The 17,574-nt window shown below is 35.8% G+C and overlaps 1 protein-coding gene across 1 annotated transcript; it reads right to left on the bottom strand.

The window, feature by feature from the left end:
* Positions 1 to 2,319: 2,319 nt before the first annotated feature.
* PIG-Z (phosphatidylinositol glycan anchor biosynthesis class Z) lies at positions 2,320 to 14,075 on the bottom strand. The gene is made up of 2 exons (XM_089102848.1): positions 13,946 to 14,075; positions 2,320 to 6,501 (listed from the first exon to the last, which is right to left on the bottom strand). The coding sequence occupies exons 1-2, from the start codon at positions 14,073 to 14,075 to the stop codon at positions 4,778 to 4,780; spliced, it is 1,854 nt and encodes a 617-aa protein (XP_088958974.1). The 3' UTR covers positions 2,320 to 4,777.
* Between the last annotated feature and the right edge of the window lie 3,499 nt (positions 14,076 to 17,574).

Raw genomic sequence — 17,574 nt, 5'->3', positions numbered from 1 at the left:
AGAATTAAACGTTTGTCTATAAGCACTAGATTCCTGATGATTCGTTCTTTCTCAATTATATCTATTTTTTAGAGACCTAACACTCTCGCAACCAACTTCAGACTAACCAGAATTTCTTCTACTCTAAAAATCTACGGTAGTCTACTATAGGGAGAAATACGCCTTTGATTTAGAAACAGTTTCATTGAGTATATTTACAACAACAATAATTTTCATAGATGCAGTGTGTTCTCATGAATATATTTCAATTAGACATTTAATGCTGACCAAAGTTGATTCATATGCACAATATTCACTTTTCCAGCAAAACATAGTTGCTCCTCCTGCTTAAACTTGCTTAATGATATCACGTATCTAGCACACATATCGTCCCATTCAAGGCATAGTCTACAGCCACCGGTTATTTCCACAGCCATATTGGGTACTCGTATATCATTACTGCTGCCGGCTTGATCATTAATCTCCAATAAGGTAAATGCACCACTCATTTTTCTCTACTAATATCCTCTCAAATAAACTATTTTCTTTGAATTCAATTCTCTTATTAATATGAATTGTAAAGAAAACCATTTCTTTTATTCAAATCCCAATCACCAATCAATTTATTGCATATGGAGTAACCTCCGCTCTCTGATTGGCTCCTAAAAAACGGTTGTTGACTCAAAAACCAGTCTGATCGAGCAATATAATTACGACCATACTCTCAAAACATGTTTGACCACATTATACCTTGCCAACTAAAAAAAAAAAAAAAAAAAAAAAAAAAAAAAAAAAAAAATGTGCACGTGAAGCTGAAGTGCAACTCCTTGTGCAATTGACAACAATAACAAAAACCAGTCTGCTTAAGTTATATAATTATGACCATACTCTCAAAACATGTTAGACCACATTATACCTTGCCAACTTTAAAAAAAAAAAAATGTCAACGTCAAACTGTGTGAGGGAGTTCTGACTCTCTTTGAAAAGGTGTAGAGCTGTGCTAGAATTCAATATTAGCATTTTACTTATACTTCCCAATAACCAATACTATATGTCAACATTGGGTAAAGTTTATAACTTTCAGCCCTCTCCCCTGGGACTTTGGGGGAATAAGTCATCCTAAAAGACATAGTTATCATATTTTTGACCATGCTGAAGAAAATGGATATCTCAAAATTTTGATCGGGTGACTTTGGGAAAAAAATTAGTGTTTGAGGGGGCCTAGTTGCTCTCCATTTTTTTGTCACTTAAAAAGGGCACTAGAACTTTTAACTTACGTTCGAATGAGCCCACCCACGATATTTTAGGACCACTGGGTCGATACGATCACCCCTGGGAGAAAAAAAAAAATAAATAAACGCGCATCCGTAATCTGCCTTCTGGCAAAAAATGCAAAATTCCACATCTTTGTAGATAGGAGCTTGAAAACTCTAAGGTGGGGTTCTCTGATACGCTGAATATGATGGTCTGATTTTCAATAAGGTTCAATAACTTTTAGGGGGTCTTTCCCCCTTGTTTTGAAAATCAGCCAAATTTTCTCAGGCACGTAACTTTTGATGGGTAGGATTAAACCAGATGAAACTTATATATTTGAAATCAGCCCTAAAGTCTCATTCTTTTGATTTATCTATTAGTATCAAAATCCCTTCTTCTAGAGTTTCGACTACCATTGAGCCGGGTCGCTTCTTACTTGCAGTTCATTACCACGAAATGTTTGATTAAGAATTCAGATTTTTTTTTGTGGGCTTTACCCCAGGGGTTGTGAGGGTCATATCATCCTGGAAGGCATATTTAACTTTTTTGATTATTCTGAACAAATACATGTCCCAAAATTTTTATTGGATATCTTGGGGGATTACGGGGGCTGGTTAGTACAACAGAAATCTGGTTACCCTCCAATCAGTCTTTACTCGTCAAAAGGTCACTAGGACTTTCAATTTCCAGTCAAAAGGTCGTCCTCCTAAGTTTCTTCACTTATTATGCATTGAATTATGCATTCATGACACATGGTTCTTAATAAACAGTTCTTACAATAGGCACCGCTAAAGCATTGTCTCTGATAAACTAAATTTATAGTCGAGTACACTATTTAGAAATTCGTAATTCCCACATGATTACTTTCATAAGGAACTATAACCGATAAAATTAATCGGAATAATCATTGCCATTTCTGCATCAGCTTGAAACGGCGATTCTTCTCCACTTTGCAGTTTTTTTTCAAAATGAGCTTTTAAATTTTCGGTTACTATGGGGCAGAGTTTGCTCCTTACTAGATTTCTCCTAAAGTGGCAACAAAGAATATAATATATTCAAGATAGAAACAAATGTAAGACGCTTAGGTTAAAATAGCACAAAGTGTGAATAGAAATCCTTTAATAAGTTAACAAAATCTTCAGGTATGTAGACAACTGGATATATAATTGTGTTAACAAAAGATGTCACAGATGATGACTGAAGTAAAACAAACAAAACAACTAATACTGAAGCTGAAAACTCAAAATATATATTTAAAATGGGATAGCCAGCATTGAAGAAACCAGAGTTGACTGCCTTTAGCCTGACATGTTAAAACCCAAAGGGGTGGACAAAAACCGAGCTTTTGAAAACCTATCTGCCATTAAAAGGACCAAAAGCTTTACTATCTTTTTAATAACAAAAACAAAACTTGCTGAATCTGAAAGATGAAAATGCTTGAAAGACAACATAAGTTTTTTGAAATGCAAAAATTTTGAATGATTCTTTTTTTAATTTTTTGAATAAATTTTTTTTAAGTTTTTTCGTTGTTCATATTTTTTTGTGCTTTTGCTGTGTCCCGGTGACAAAAAACTATCAGGCGGCTTCTTTTTTCTATTAAGATTCTTTATTATCCAGAGTTATCTAAGTATGTTTTTCGACTTGGCTAAATATGTTTGGTCTATATGGAAATCGATAGTTATCGATAGTTAAGAAATCGACAAATAAATCCAGAAATAACAAGAGACACGATTTGCACTTCTCTATTTTTTTTTTTTTTTAGTTCGGATTGACTTGAATAGAGTAAATTCATGTGTAAAAGACAGGCAAAATTCAGGGGAGAGGGGCTATTAATTCTTAGTTTGTCTAATGGGTAGAAATGTAAGTTTTACACCCAGTTTGAAGTTCGAAATCGGAAAAGAGCGAATTTTGGAAGACCAAGACTGATGTTGAATGTTAGGAATTCAGTGGTGGTACCGTCCAGAAAAGGAAGAAGGGTGACGGAAAGAGAGAGCTTGTGTGTAAGGGTACGAAGATTTTACATATTTGGGTTGTAAATTGACAGCAAAGGGGAATTCTGGTAAAAACAAAGTTGAGATAAGTTTGGCCAAAGGTAAGCCAGACTCTTATGTCATGAATGCGATCTAGTAGCAAAAATTTATGATGCAAAGATGTATAATCGAATATTTCTTGCTAAAGCAGTGCAATTTGGGGGCATGAAAATTTTTTAAGTGTTAAAGTGCCGAGGTATAGTAATTTTAAATGTTTTCGGGGTAAGTAGATTCGTCAATAACTTAGAAATTCAGGGGTACTTATGGTTGATACCATTGAGAAGTAGAAGACAGGTAACTATGATTAGGTTTTAGGAAAAGCTCCTGAAGGTGCCAAGGTACTGTCTTGCAAAAGTGGCGTGTTAAGACTTAATGCGTGAGAACAAGAATAGCTCGCGGCCTAGTAAAATAAAAAGAATGAAGGTGCAGGTTTGGACGTTCAAAGCGGAAAAAGCCAAGTCACTAGATTTATATGGAGAGGTTACAGAGGCGTGGGAGGAAGAGTGTTATTTTGAGATAGGAGGGATCGGGGTTGAGCAGAGCTAATCGGTAAATATGAGAGGGGATGGGTTACCATCTAGGGTAAGAAAGGAGTGAATGGGTCAGGCTAGGCGATAAAATGGTCCTTGCTTTTGCCCAATGATCGGGGCATCGGGTAAAACTGTTTGCAATTTATAGGGGAATGTACGGAATTGGTAGAGTTAAGAAAATAACTTTTTGAAAGAAGTCTTGTTGATAAAAATGACTAGATAAGAATAATGGGAAAAAAGGATTTTGGGGGTATTTGAAAGCTGAAGAAAGTGTTGGGGCTAAGAATGAACCGCAGACCTGCTTTTCAGTAGATTGATGATGGACCGTATTTATATTTTGATGATAAATAATGTCCTTTGTTCTTTTGTGTTTTTGTTCCTTCTGCCAGGACTCTTGTTGGTTTTTGTGAAAGTAAAATATTATTATTATCATTAATACTGAGATGAATAAAAGTCTAACAGGGAAGCGTATGGAAACATGTGGTACCTAGGCATAAGCCTCCATATGATGGGTGTAGTAGACAGTTTGTTTACTGTTTCCCTTGATAGGCCAAACCAAAGAAAGTGTTAAAACTATTGGAGCAAAATTTTGCACAAGCCCACTACATCTCCATTTTATCATAATCTAGGGGAATTACTGGTTACTATGTTAGGGAATAGCACGCCTTCAAAAATCGATTGTGATTCGGTGCCCGCTAGAATGTACTCACTCCTACTGAGCCTATAGCCCTCTGGCTACAACCACGGTGAGACGAAAACCAATAAGAAAATATTTAAGAAAGAGCTCAAGCAACAAGGAGTTTTTCTTCTCTCCTAATGCATGGTCACCACAAGCGCAGAGAAACAGAGTGGTACATTGTGTATTTTTACCGAACATTGCAAATGGTCTGTTTACTAACACAAATGAGTAAGTAGGTAAAGTTATCGGTGGTAGTATCTATATAATGCACACGATTGCTCGCACAAACTTGAAAATGTGAAAGATCACAACATAGTTCTGTAAAATTCGACCGACAGCAATTTCAATTTTTTCTGAATCCACTTCCATGGATCTTCACATTTTAACTCGCCTCTATTTTTAGAACACAGGTCAGAGAGATCGATCGGGTCATACATGCTAATATGCGGATATATACGCTTTTGTAACTTTAATTTGACATTTGAGGGCAAATTTCTTACGATAGATTTTGATATTGCAGCTGGAAGGAAAACTAACATTTCATATTTGTAACTTGTCACCTCCATTTTTTCTAATAATAGCCTAACATTACCACTTATTGATTCCGTGATTTCCGTATCGTTCATAGCAGAATAATCATAAATATGGGTTAATTTTGTGGGTTTGTAAGCCAGGCCGTTCGATAATTTTATTGATGCGTCTACTTTTTTCACGAATAAGGGGTATAAAGGTGGTTGAAACTCATCCACTAAAATGACGAAAGTTTGGGTCATTGCTGGACGCGTTTTCAAATGGCCTGAGATTTCATTAAGCACTCCTTGGTATGATCCATGATTAAAAAACCCTAAATAAAGGCACTGACACATATTCCAAGAATACCAAACAGCCCTTAAAAATTTCCCTTTCATTCCAGTTTGCCCATGCATAACAGAAGAAAAGATTAAACTAAAAATTGGCAAAAGGGTAACTATATGAACTGGCGCATCATATTCTGTAAATGACAGTAACAATAAAGAAAAAAAATACGTTGTAACAAACATTCCAGATAATGTGAGATACTTGGGTTTTTGGGGCCAAACTTCCATAATAGTATGATAAAATATTTTTAAAACAATTAAAAACGCAAAAACTCCCAAGATACCATACATGTAAATTACATTTGATACCATATTATAGATTTGTTCAGACCTAAATTCGACTTTCTTCCATTCAACTCTTTCAGTCAAACTAATACCATAGTTAATGGGAGCTATTATAACATCGTCAAAACTAAACTGAAAAATAAGCAATCTTATACAGTCTATGTTCTTATAATACAGCGAGTCAACAAACATATGCACGTAAGATGTAATAACAAAAACTGGTAGCAGAGATATCATTCTAAGGTGAAATGTAATATATAAGCTTTTATAGGAGTCCAAACCTCTGTATAACCAATAGAATACAGGTACTAGCCCAAAAACCACAAAAGAAGGGCGATTAAATATCCCGACCGTAAATAAAAATGCAATTTTATTCATATGCTTGAAGTTGTGATATTTAATCACTTTTCCCTTTTTTCTTAAATTTACTTTATCTTTCATCACTTTTGCCACTGCTAACTTACTATTAATATATTTTTCATATAAAAGAGAAGCGCCTGTTCCTCGGACACTCTCGACGACACACCATAATAATAGTGAAAATAAGCACAACTCAAAAGAGCTTCTTAGGGGTCTTGTAACAAAAATTAGCATTACATGTGAGCTTCCAAGTAAGGTTAAGCTTGTCCATGGTCTTATTTTACAAGCTTTTGAAACTTTATACATCACAAAATCGTTCAGAAATGATAAAACTGTAAATACAAGACGTGGAATCAGAAGAAGAAGGTGTGGTTGAACTAAGTTAATCCTTAATTCGCTTTTTAGAAAGGGGCTCAACATTTCAATGAATTTGAAGGGTAAACCAATGAACAGCAAAGGAAGTGCCATACTCTTTGTCGGGAGTGGTGGTGTTATGGATTCTGTAGCTTCTATCCCGAAAATCCATCCTGAAAATATTAAGAATTTTAAATTATGGTATCAGCAGTATTTCAAAATATAACAATTAAATAATATAAGCTCGTTACAATATAACAATTAAAAAAATATAAAGCTCACTTGCCAATGTGTAAATTATATTTTCTTTTATTTTCAGAGATAGAGGAGGGTAAAGATAGACAGTCAATGGGTAGACCAAACATACGAATTGCGACCTACCATCCTGGTGATAAAAATGGTTGCTACAAGTGGTGATGAGGTACAAAACACTTGTGTCATAAAAAAAGCCCTGCGGTGTCAAAGGAGAAGATCGTATACAATTCTTTAGTTTTATAAGTATAATTTTTGAGTCGCGTGTAGGATTTTATAGTTTGGGCGCGGAATGGTTTGAACACGAAATATACTTTTAGCTTAGTTCCGAACGCCGATGGTTTTAAGTAGCCAAGTTTTTCTTTAGACTTCAACAGTGGGACCAATTGGAGTCTAATTTTTCATTTTGGAGGGGGGGGGGGTCTGGTTTTCAAACTTAAAACACAGCCATACTTTTATTCAGACTTCAATAGTGGGACCCATTACATTTAAATTTTTTTATTTGGATTAAGGCCGTGGGTTGTTCACTGTTAAAACATACCACACAGCCTGCTCCACATGTAGTCCAGTAAAAGTACGGAGAAAAGTGGGTCGACCCGGACAAAATTGCAACAAAAGATTTTTTTACACCAAAATGTTCAGAAAAAATCGCTGAACAATATATCCAAAATCCGCTAAAATCGCCCGCCGGGAAAACCCTCTGGGGCTGCTTAAAGGGGGTGGAAGGGGGCGATAAAATAGGTTTTTTCATTTTTGACATTTGCGAAGCTTTGTTTACACCAAAATGCTCAGATAAAATCGCTGAACAACATATCCAAAATCCGCTAAAATCGCCCACCTGAAAAACCCTCTGGGCTGCTTAAAGAGGGTGGAAGGGGGCGAAAAAACAGGTTTTTTCATTTTTGACATTTGGGAAGCTTTGTTTACAGTAAAATGCTCAGAAGAAATCGCTGAACAACATATCCAAAATCCGCTAAAATCGCCCTTCGGGAAAGCCTTCTGGGGCTGCTTAAAGGGGGTGGAAGGGGGTGAAAAATTAGGTATTTATATTTTTGACATTTAGAAAGCTTTTTTTACGCTAAAATGTTCAAAAAAATCGCTGAACAACATATTCAAAATCTGCGAGAATCGCCCGCCGGAAAAACCCTCTGGGTCTGCTTAAAGGGGGTGGAAGGGGGCGAAAAAATAGGTTTTTTCATTTTTGACGTGTGGGAAGCTTTGTTTACACTAAAATGTTTAAAAAAATCGCTGAACAGCATATCCAAAATCCGCTAAAATCGCCCACCGGGAAAACCTTCTGGGGCTGCTTAAAGGGGGTGAAAGGGGTAAATAAATTTTTTCGATTTTTGTTATTTCTGTACATTCGGAGACTTAATTTCGGTATAAATCAACTCGCTGAAACCGAAAATGATGTTACTTTTATTATAACACATCTGTAACTTATATTAAGCTATAAATAAGATTTTAATAACTCCATCGTAAAAATAAAGGAAATAGCTTTTCTTCCGAAGTGTTAGAAAAATCAGATCTATGGAAGCCGGAAATACTTCAAACAGCAACACAGGAAAATCTCGAACGGCAATTTAAAGGAGTAGAGAAGTACCCCACTCTTTCTTGCTTCGCTAATCGTTGGAAACCTGGTTATCCCATAAGAATCAACCGTGTGAAGACCAGACTCCAGAAAAAGGGAAACTATAGGCATAGACGCATAGAAATTTGAAAAATCATTCTTATTATCGGCTTCTTTTACAGTTGGAAAACAAAAACATTAACACGTCTATATATAAACCACAGTTTTGATAATCATTATTTTTAGATCACATAATATTGAGAATCATCATTTCATTAATGAGCACTACAAAAGAGCACAACCACCGTTATTGCAAAAAACTAAAATTCTTCTTCTTCTAGAGATGTTGGTTCAGAGTTATTACAACTTCTTCCCATGTACTCTCCGCAAGCAAGTGTGCAGGGCATGCTATTCTTACGGCAAGTGCATCTGACCGTATCGCAACATAATTTGCATTTGCGGAGGATAATTTGAAGAAGACTTTGGGGAGCTGGTTTCTTCTCCGTCATTACTGGGATTAATTATCAGCAGAGAGTCGTCATTCCCAGTTTTCTGGTTTCATCACAGCAGCCTCGCTTTTCCATTCCATTACCTGTAAATACACACAAAAAGAATGGAACTTGTCAGCTGAGGTTTTGGGAGGCATCCGATCACGGCAAACAAATGCGGAAGAGAAAGCGAGCTTGGACAAAGAACAGACGATGTCTCAAGGACTAGAGAGTTTTTTCAGGCTTTACTTTATAAATTCTCAAAAGAGCTTGTTCACCAGCTACAATGAGCTCGTCTTTCGTAGCCTTCGAGTCCATAAAGACCTTAGAGGCCTCACGGAAAGACGGATCGGACCGGTACAATGACAGTCCGACAGATTTACCAATTCCTTGTAATCTCGAAGTGGTGTCACAGCCTAGGAACGTGTGCAGGAATAGAATTGAATGACACACGTCGTTTACTTTTTGTTTGATGGAGGAAATATTCCAAAGCTTATGTTCGTTTGAAGCTTTCGCCTCGGATCTGAAATACAGGCCTTGGTGGGTGGCAGTGACATGATAGAGGAGAAGGATAAGGAGGTCAGTGTCGTTGCTGATGAGACACGTCAACTGAGTTCTTGCATTATGAATGGCTGTGGTTGCAATCAGGACATCCGCGTCAGCAGAGGCATGTTTTACCGATCAACCTGCTGAGGACAATTTTTCTCCTATCGCTAGAATTATCTGCTGCTTGTTTGTGCAGTTTTGCAAGAACTCTTCATTCTTTCTTGTTAATTTTGTTGTACCAGTGAATTCTACCACTGGGCACTGTTTACCCCTGGAACGTTTGAGGTGAGCCATACCTTTCGTAGAAGGACCATTTTCATATCCATCAAAAACAACTGAAGGTTTTCCAAATCTAGTGGTGACATACTTGACGTAATTTTCGCAAATGAAGTCAAATGACGAGTTGGGTTGCCAAGTCAATTTCTAGAGCAGCCAGCCGCCGTCAACGACATAGTGGCACGAGTCTAAGCGCTCATCCGAATGGTCCCATGACGCCTTTCGAATTGCGTTTGACAGAGATGATTTGTCGGCAGGACGCAGAACTTCATAGGATCCAAAAAGGGATGGTGGATACGTACAAAGCTCATACGACAAAAGGTCTCGAAGATCGAATTCTTCCCGGTTCGCCACCGTAGCTAAGCGCTGGAACAGAAGCCCTTGATCTATATGAACCGGTTCACCATCGATGTTAACAGCTGATTTGGATGACATTGTAACAGCCTTGTCTTTCTTCCGGAACGAAAATGAATCAGTTGCCTTCCCATTCATTTCGTCTAGAGTTCGAGCTCCAATTTCTTTCGCGGTGTCCGCATCTACATTAGCTGGTACAGTTACGCCGGTAACGATGTTGAGGAACCCTCCGTGTTCTCTGAACAGAATCAGGGTTCGCAAAAAGTCTAGGACCACCTCCGTGTCATCAGTATCTCTCTTCATCCGCCACTGGAACGTTTCGACGTGTTGATCAATTGTTGAGTAACTCAGGCTAGTCAGACCTTGCATTGAGGCATTTATTTCAGCACAGGCACTCATTGATCTGATCTTTCTGTAAAACTTCGGAAGAAAAGCTACTTCCTTTATTTTGGCAATGGAGTTATTAAAATCTTATTTTTTGTTGTTTAATATAAGTTAGAGAAGTGTTACAATAAAAGTGACATCATTTTCTGTTTCAGCGAGTTGATTTATACCAGAATCGAGTCTCTAAACGTACTGAAATAACAAAATTGAAAAAAGGTTTTTTCACCCCTTTCACCCCCTTTAAGCAGCCCCAGAAGGTTTTCCCGGCGGGCAATTTTAGTGGATTTTGGATATGTTGTTCTGCAATTTTTTCTGAACATTTTAGTGTAAACAATGCTTCTCAAATATCAAAATTAAAAAAACCTATTTTTTCGCCCCCTTCTACCCCCTATAAGCAGCCCCAGAGTTTTCCCGGCGAGCGATTTTAGTAGATTTTGGATATGTTGTTCAGCGATTTTTTCTGAACATTTTAGCGTAAAAAAAGCTTCCTAAATGTCAAAAATGTAAATACCTAATTTTTCGCCCCCTTCCACCCCCTTTAAGCAGCCCCAGTAGGTTTTCCCGGCGGGCAATTTTAGCAGATTTTGGATATTTTGTTCAGCGATTTTTTCTGAACATTTTAGTGTAAAAAAAGCTTCCCAAATGTCAAAAATTAAAAAACCTATTTTTTCGCCCCCTTCCACCCCCTTTAAGCAGCCCCAGAGAGTTTTCCCGAAAGGTAATTTTAGTGAATTTTCGATATGTTCTTCAGCGATTGTTTTTGAACATTTTAGTGTAAAAAAAGCTTCCTAAATGTCAAAAATGTAAATACCTAATTTTTCGCCCCCTTCCACCCTCTTTAAGCAGCCCCAGAAGGTTTTCCTGGCGGGAAATTTTAGTAGATTTTGAATAAGTTGTTCAGCGATTTTTTCTGAACATTTTGGTGCAAAAAAACCTTTTGTTGCAATTTTGTCCCGGTCAAACCGTACTTTTACTAGCCTAACGCTAAAAGTCGAAGGAAAATGCAATTTGTATTTCTTCATAAATGTAGCTCATCTCTATTGGTACTGGTGCGTTATATGAGCCTTTACAAGGAAACCAGTCACGAAAAACCCGCCAGACGGGTTAATACAATAGACCGCTATAGAGTAATACAATGCAATACGTGGTTTTCATTGCGTTTACGATATTTAAACTGTTGTTTTTTACTGTTTAGGGGGGGGGGGTACCTAGGTTAGGTTACGTATTTAATATATGCTATGCGCTACCCAACGCCCCCCCTAATGTGCAAATATATAGCCCAAATTTGTTTATAAATTATTATATATTCATCCTATTTTATTTTATTTCATTAGCATTAATAAAAATTTTAGAAAGGCCCATATAATGCACCAGTACCTCTCTATTTTTATAGCATATAATAATATTCATTCGTCATGTTTACATATTAGCTTCTATTTAGTTGTTTTTCATTAAGATATGAGATAGATATATGATTTAGATAGATATTCATTAAAATATTAGACTTCATAATCGTGATTAGAAAGCATTAAAATATGAACTAAGGAGGTGTGAAGTGGAAGTGAGGGATAAAATTGCCGAGGATCTGGAAGTTGCAGCTAGACGACATAACAGTAAAATGTTGTACTGCCATGTTAATAAATTGAGAGGGAGTAGTCAACCCGGACTTGTCCCAGTTAAAGATAGGAACGGGGCCACAATTAGCGATGAGGAAAGAGTTAAATAGAGATGGGCAGGACATTTTGAGAATTTGCTAAACTGAGATAGAGATGCAGGAAAGGATATAGAGGAAAATGAAAAAAGTTTGTAATACCTTGGATATGAAGGAAAATTTGTTTTATGATGAAGAATTAGCGACAGTACTAAAAGGATTCAAAAACAATAAGGCTCTAGGTGCTGATAGTGTGGTAAATGAATTTTTTAAATATGGTGGCTATGAAGTTAGAAATAAGTTACTGAAGATTATGAACACGATTTTTGACAAAGGAGAAGTACCTAACGATTTTTAGGAAAACCTTATTTAAGCCACTTTATGAGAAAGGTGATAAGAGTGAGTGTGGTAATTATCAAGGCATAGTCTGGTCTCTGTCGGTAGCAAATTACTTAATAATATGATATTTTTTAAACTGAGAGATGATGTGGACAATGTTTTAAGAGAAGAACGTTTTTAGAGGATGTGTCGACCAAATTTTCGCTCTTAGGTTAATAATTAAGAAGTGCCTGAGTTTTCAAACACCTTTGGTCCTCAGTTTTATAAATTATGAGCAAGCGTTCGATTCTGTTGATAGAAGAGCTTTAGCTTTTCCTCAGTTTTATAGATTATAGAGCAGGCGTTATCAGTTTTATAGAGAAAGCGTTCGATATTGTTGATAGAAGAGCTTTAGTAAAGGTTGTATCCTTGTATGGTATACCAGAAAACTACATTAAAGTGATAAGTGCTATGTACAAGAATAACACTGCTGCAGTTAATGTAGGAAATGAAGTTAGCAGCTGGTTTTGTATTAAATCAGGAGTTAAGCAGGGTTGTGTTCTATCCCCCTTTATATGGATTATTTTTATGGACTCTGTCTTAAGGAGCAAAGAAAAGGCAATGGGAGACCACGGAATCAAATAGGGAGGAAAAACTCTACTGGATTTAGATTATGCTGATGATTTAAGCATCCTAGATGAAAGTGTGAGCAAAATGAATGAGCTTTTAGAGGCTTTGCGAGTTCAGGGTGCTAGAATAGGTTTTAAAATTGATGTTAAGATGACTATATCACTAAGACTCAGAATAAGTGAAGATGAAAAGGTGATGCTGGGCAACGAATAAACCGATCAAGTGGGCAGCTTCACTTACCTTGGTAGTATTATTGGTAAAGACGGTGGAGCAGCGAATATGTTAAAAGTAGAATAGCCAATGATTAGGGTGTTTTTCCACAATTGAAAAAAGTTTGGAAGAATAGGAAGACAAGTTTGCAAACCAAGATTAGAATATTGGAAGCTACAGTGATTATAGTAGTCAAACATGGTTCTGAAGCATGGGCATCTGAAAAGCGGATGAAGATTTGCTAGATGTTTCACAGAGAAATTGCTTAAGGATTGGTCTGGGTACCCGGCTGACTGACCGTATTCCAAACAATAGGCTATATGAAAAATGTGGTTCAATACCGCTCTCTAGGTTTATAATGTAAGAAAGGTTGAGGTGGCTAGGGCACGTTGTGCGGATGAAGGATGACAGAGTGCCGAAGATTTTCCTTTTTGGCCAACTGTCTAGGGCTAAACGGAAAGCAGGTCGTCCTCGTCTGGGGTGTGAGGACGTCATAGAGAAAGATTTAAAGGAAACGGTAACTTCCTGGGAGGGTGTAAAAAGGGAGGCTTTGAATTGATTGGGATGGAGGAGGAGCGTGTGTAGCTGTGTTGGCCTCAGGCGGCTTGGTGCTGCGATGAGTTGTTTTTAGTAGTAGTAGTAATAAAAGAAAACTTGAGAAGTTTTAAAGAAATTTGTTATAAATAAAAACAATTAAGCGCTTTTCTACTTAATATGTTGTTTTCAATAGCTCAAACTTCATTCGTTTTTACCTTGGAGTAATGAAAATATGCAGAATTACAAATTTCTCTTCTCAAGATACAAAAAACCCTTTCGTTCTACTAAAGAACAAAAATAACATAAAATCAGCACAGATTAGAAGAAATATGATCGACCTCATATATTTCATATTAAAGTTGGTATAGTTTCCACTAAAAAAAAATTCATTATAAACATACCTGCTAAGGGTTCCACAAAATCCTTATATTCCTCAAAATCTGCGACTCCCGTCTGGGGCAAAAGTATAAGAATTATACGCAATGCGACAAGTAAAAAGTATTGATCCGATGCTATTATTTCACGAAGCATATTTACTGACTTAAGGGGAATATCTGTTAGTTCCTTCTCTGGTAAGTATTTAGCAGCTGCGCAACGACAACTCAGAAAATATTCTGGGGAAAAGTTAGCGTCAACTCGTTGATTTCCAGAGGGAATAATGATGAACTCGATTGAAGTTTTACGTGGAGTTTAGTCAGGTGTGTCTCGAGATTTGAACTTCTTTTCAATTTTTTTTTTATAGCTAAGATCTAGAACTCGATTTGATTTTGATCTGAGTTTGAAGCTGGAGTGGTCATACTCACAGTGTAACGCTTGTATCTAAAAGGAGAAATTCTACCCCGGAATAGAATCAGCCATTGTGAGACTTATCTTCTCTTAAGTCTAAAAAAAAACATACCAACCTTTACAGAATAAAACTACAAAACTCAGGTGGCTGAGATACTACAACTGTATGGAAAGCACTCGTCTCCCAAAAATTATCTTTTAAGGCCGTATACACGGCTCTCTCCCTAGAGGGTGCCCCAAAGAGAAGGACGAGAGTAGCGTTCCTCGTCACTCACCATGCTGTACCTTCTCCGCCTGGCAGAAAACAGAAGCACATATAGGAGTCACATCAACAGATAGGCGAAAGAACATGCCCCATAACTATTTTCAAGAATTGATGGGACTTAAGTTATGTGAGTTAAAGTAAGTCAGTGAGTGAATCGACTTACCATATCTGCTTTGCAAATGCACCTATAGCTCTAAAAATTTCACGAACATTCCAATATTTAACATACAATAAAACTATATCAACTTAAAACACATTTAAAAATAAAAATTTAAAGCTAAGTAAAGAGCGATACTATATTTTCAAACGAGCAAAAATAAAAATATTTGATACGTTAAACTAAAAGTAAACAGAACGAATAAATAAAACCCAAAACAAACAAATCATAGTGTCCAAACACGTTAAACTTAAATGAAGAGAAATTACCATGAATGAATAAATGAGACCTAAAGCAAACAGAAATTAAAATATCTAATTATGTCAAATGTAAATTGGTGCAGTTTATCACTATTAAGATTGGGGTGGCCATACCCTTGCTTCTGTTAACTGTTTACTTAATTCACTTAAAAATACAAAAGAACATTAAGCCCCAACAGAGAGCAGAGCTCGTAAAGTCGGGTATATAAATAGTAGGACATATAAAAAACAAAAAATTTCGTCATAATAATAATAATAGCAAAAATTAATAAGGTTAACCAAAAAAGAAACAAAAAAAAACAACAACAAAAGATAAGTAACAAAGAAATAAAGAAATGCTGGACAGGAAGGGAATGGGAGGCCATTCCAACACGGGCTCACAAAAACAAAACACATAAAGAAAATTTTATATTTGTATGCAATGAAAGGTGGTTGGTACCTAACTGAGAACCTTGATCTTTTGGAACTTACAAAAGAATTCGGTATATTCCAGACCACCGACGAGCCGACCGAGGGGGCACAATCAGCAGATGTTTATTGTAGAAAAAATTATTGGGATTTTGAATTTAAAAATGCTATGGAAATATTTACTTCTTGTCTATATTTTAAATCTGACAAATTTAAGAAAAAGAATATCGTTTTTGTTTCTGATTTATTTTTAAAATAAAAACAAATAAAAATAATTTTTTGATTTGTTTTTGTTTCTGATGATATTAAGGTCAATGTAAAAAATCTCTAAGTACTCTTACCGCCCGATTTTGTACTACCTGTAATGATTTTATATGCATCCAAAAGGCATTAAGCTAAACAATTGAACAGTATTTCAAATAAGTAGCAATTAAAGAGTGGTAAATTATTTTTAATATAAAACATGTTAAAATATTTTTCATGCGATTCATCGACTCAAGATTTTGAGCAGGTTTTATCCATAAATGATCAATATAATTTTGAAAGGACAAAAGGGGATCAAGAAAAACTCCTAAATAACGATATGACCGGACCCTATACATTTTACGCTCACCAACCTGAAGCTCCTGACAAGAAATTTCTTGAGTGGCTCCTTTTGAACGAAAAAAACCCCCATAAATTCAGTTTTGTAAAGTTCGGTACTAAATTATTGGAAAAAACCATCGATTAACTGAAGAAACAGTTATATTTAAATTTTCAATCAATGTAGATGAATCCCTCGCTTTAACAAATATAGCTGTGTCATTTCCGAAGAGAATTGCAAGATTAATATTCTCCTGCAATTAATCATTAACATAAATCAAAAATAAAAACGGACTTGATACTGAACCTTGAGGGAGAACGAATATCGTTAAGACTTTTTAATTTAGACAGCTTTCTGTCGACATCTACGGCAATTTTACATTCACACAGGTATGACTTTATTATTTCTAGTCTGAATTATGCCTGAATTTTCCATTTTATCAAGAAGAATTTCATGGTTTAAAGTGTCGAATGATTTCTTAACATCATAAAAAACAGCAGCCACATGGAAATCATTCATTTATCCTTTATCTCTAATATAAGAGCTGCAACCCCGTGTTCTGTCGAACTACTTGTCAATCATTTATTTATAATATTGAGCTGTAAAAAAAATAACCTGATCCAAATAATTATAAATCTGTGCTATTAAAATTTGATGAAATACTTTAGATAATGGCGATAAAACTGCAATAGGACGATAATTATTTAACATCAGATTTATCGCCTTTTTTATGTAACGAAATTACCTGAGCAATTTTCCATCTACTAGGAAAATACCTGAACCGATACATAAGTTAAAAATATGAATAAGTGGTTCAGAAATCACTCCAGCAATACTCTTTAACAGCTTTATTGATAGTTCATCAAATCCGACTGAATTACCACTTTTCATATTTTTGATAACCTTTTGGAATTCTGCAAAATTAACCGGGGCCAGAAATATGCTCGTATATTCAGTGGGAGGAAAATATTATTTATGCGACCTGCGAGAAGAAAAATTTATTTCTACTGAACCGATCGATTGTCCAACACCAGTAAAATAATTACTAAACATCTTAGCAACAGCTTGCGGCCCTCTAAATTCTTCATCATTTATATTAAATAATGCCTCGGGATGTGACAACTTTTTATTTCTTTCAGTTTTATCCTTAATCAAGCTCCAAGTTTTCCTAGGAGAATCAGAATTTTGAAATGAAGTTTTATAATAAACTTTTTCACTTTCTCTAAGAATCCTTACCAACATATTCTTATAATTTTTAAAACACATTGTATTTATTTCTGTGGGGTACTTCATTATGATTTTAGTAAAAACCCAACATGTCATTTGCGCTTTCCTGAAACCTAGATGTATTTTGAAAAGTATTTCCTTTTCTATTTTTAACCAAATTTTATTAAAATCAAATAATGCCCAAACTACCAGGAGTTCTTTCTGTATATTTATATTTCACTTAGTTCCACTGGTCTAATATGCACCAAATTCTTATCAGTATATTTTTCTTTTAAATCTATTCCTTTCAAATACATAGAAAATTAGTTGAAGAATCATTCATTGATTTCAGCAATTCAAAGATT

The sequence above is a fragment of the Artemia sp. Qi Xiang Cuo genome, chromosome 17 (genome assembly GCF_049724085.1).
Source record: "Artemia sp. Qi Xiang Cuo chromosome 17, ASM4972408v1, whole genome shotgun sequence".
NCBI classification, from domain to species: Eukaryota; Metazoa; Arthropoda; class Branchiopoda; order Anostraca; family Artemiidae; genus Artemia; species Artemia sp. Qi Xiang Cuo.
The sequence above is the reverse complement of the archived record's forward strand: the minus strand, read 5'-3'. Positions and strand labels throughout refer to the sequence as shown.

Bases quoted from the DNA above. Each gene is read 5' to 3' on its own strand.
- PIG-Z (XM_089102848.1), bottom strand. From the start codon at position 14,075: ATGCTTCGTGAAATAATAGCATCGGATCAATACTTTTTACTTGTCGCA. The intron at 6,502-13,945 runs GTATGTTTATAA...TAATATTTTCAG, and splicing joins TTTTGTGGAACCCTTAGCAG to GATGGATTTTCGGGATAGAA.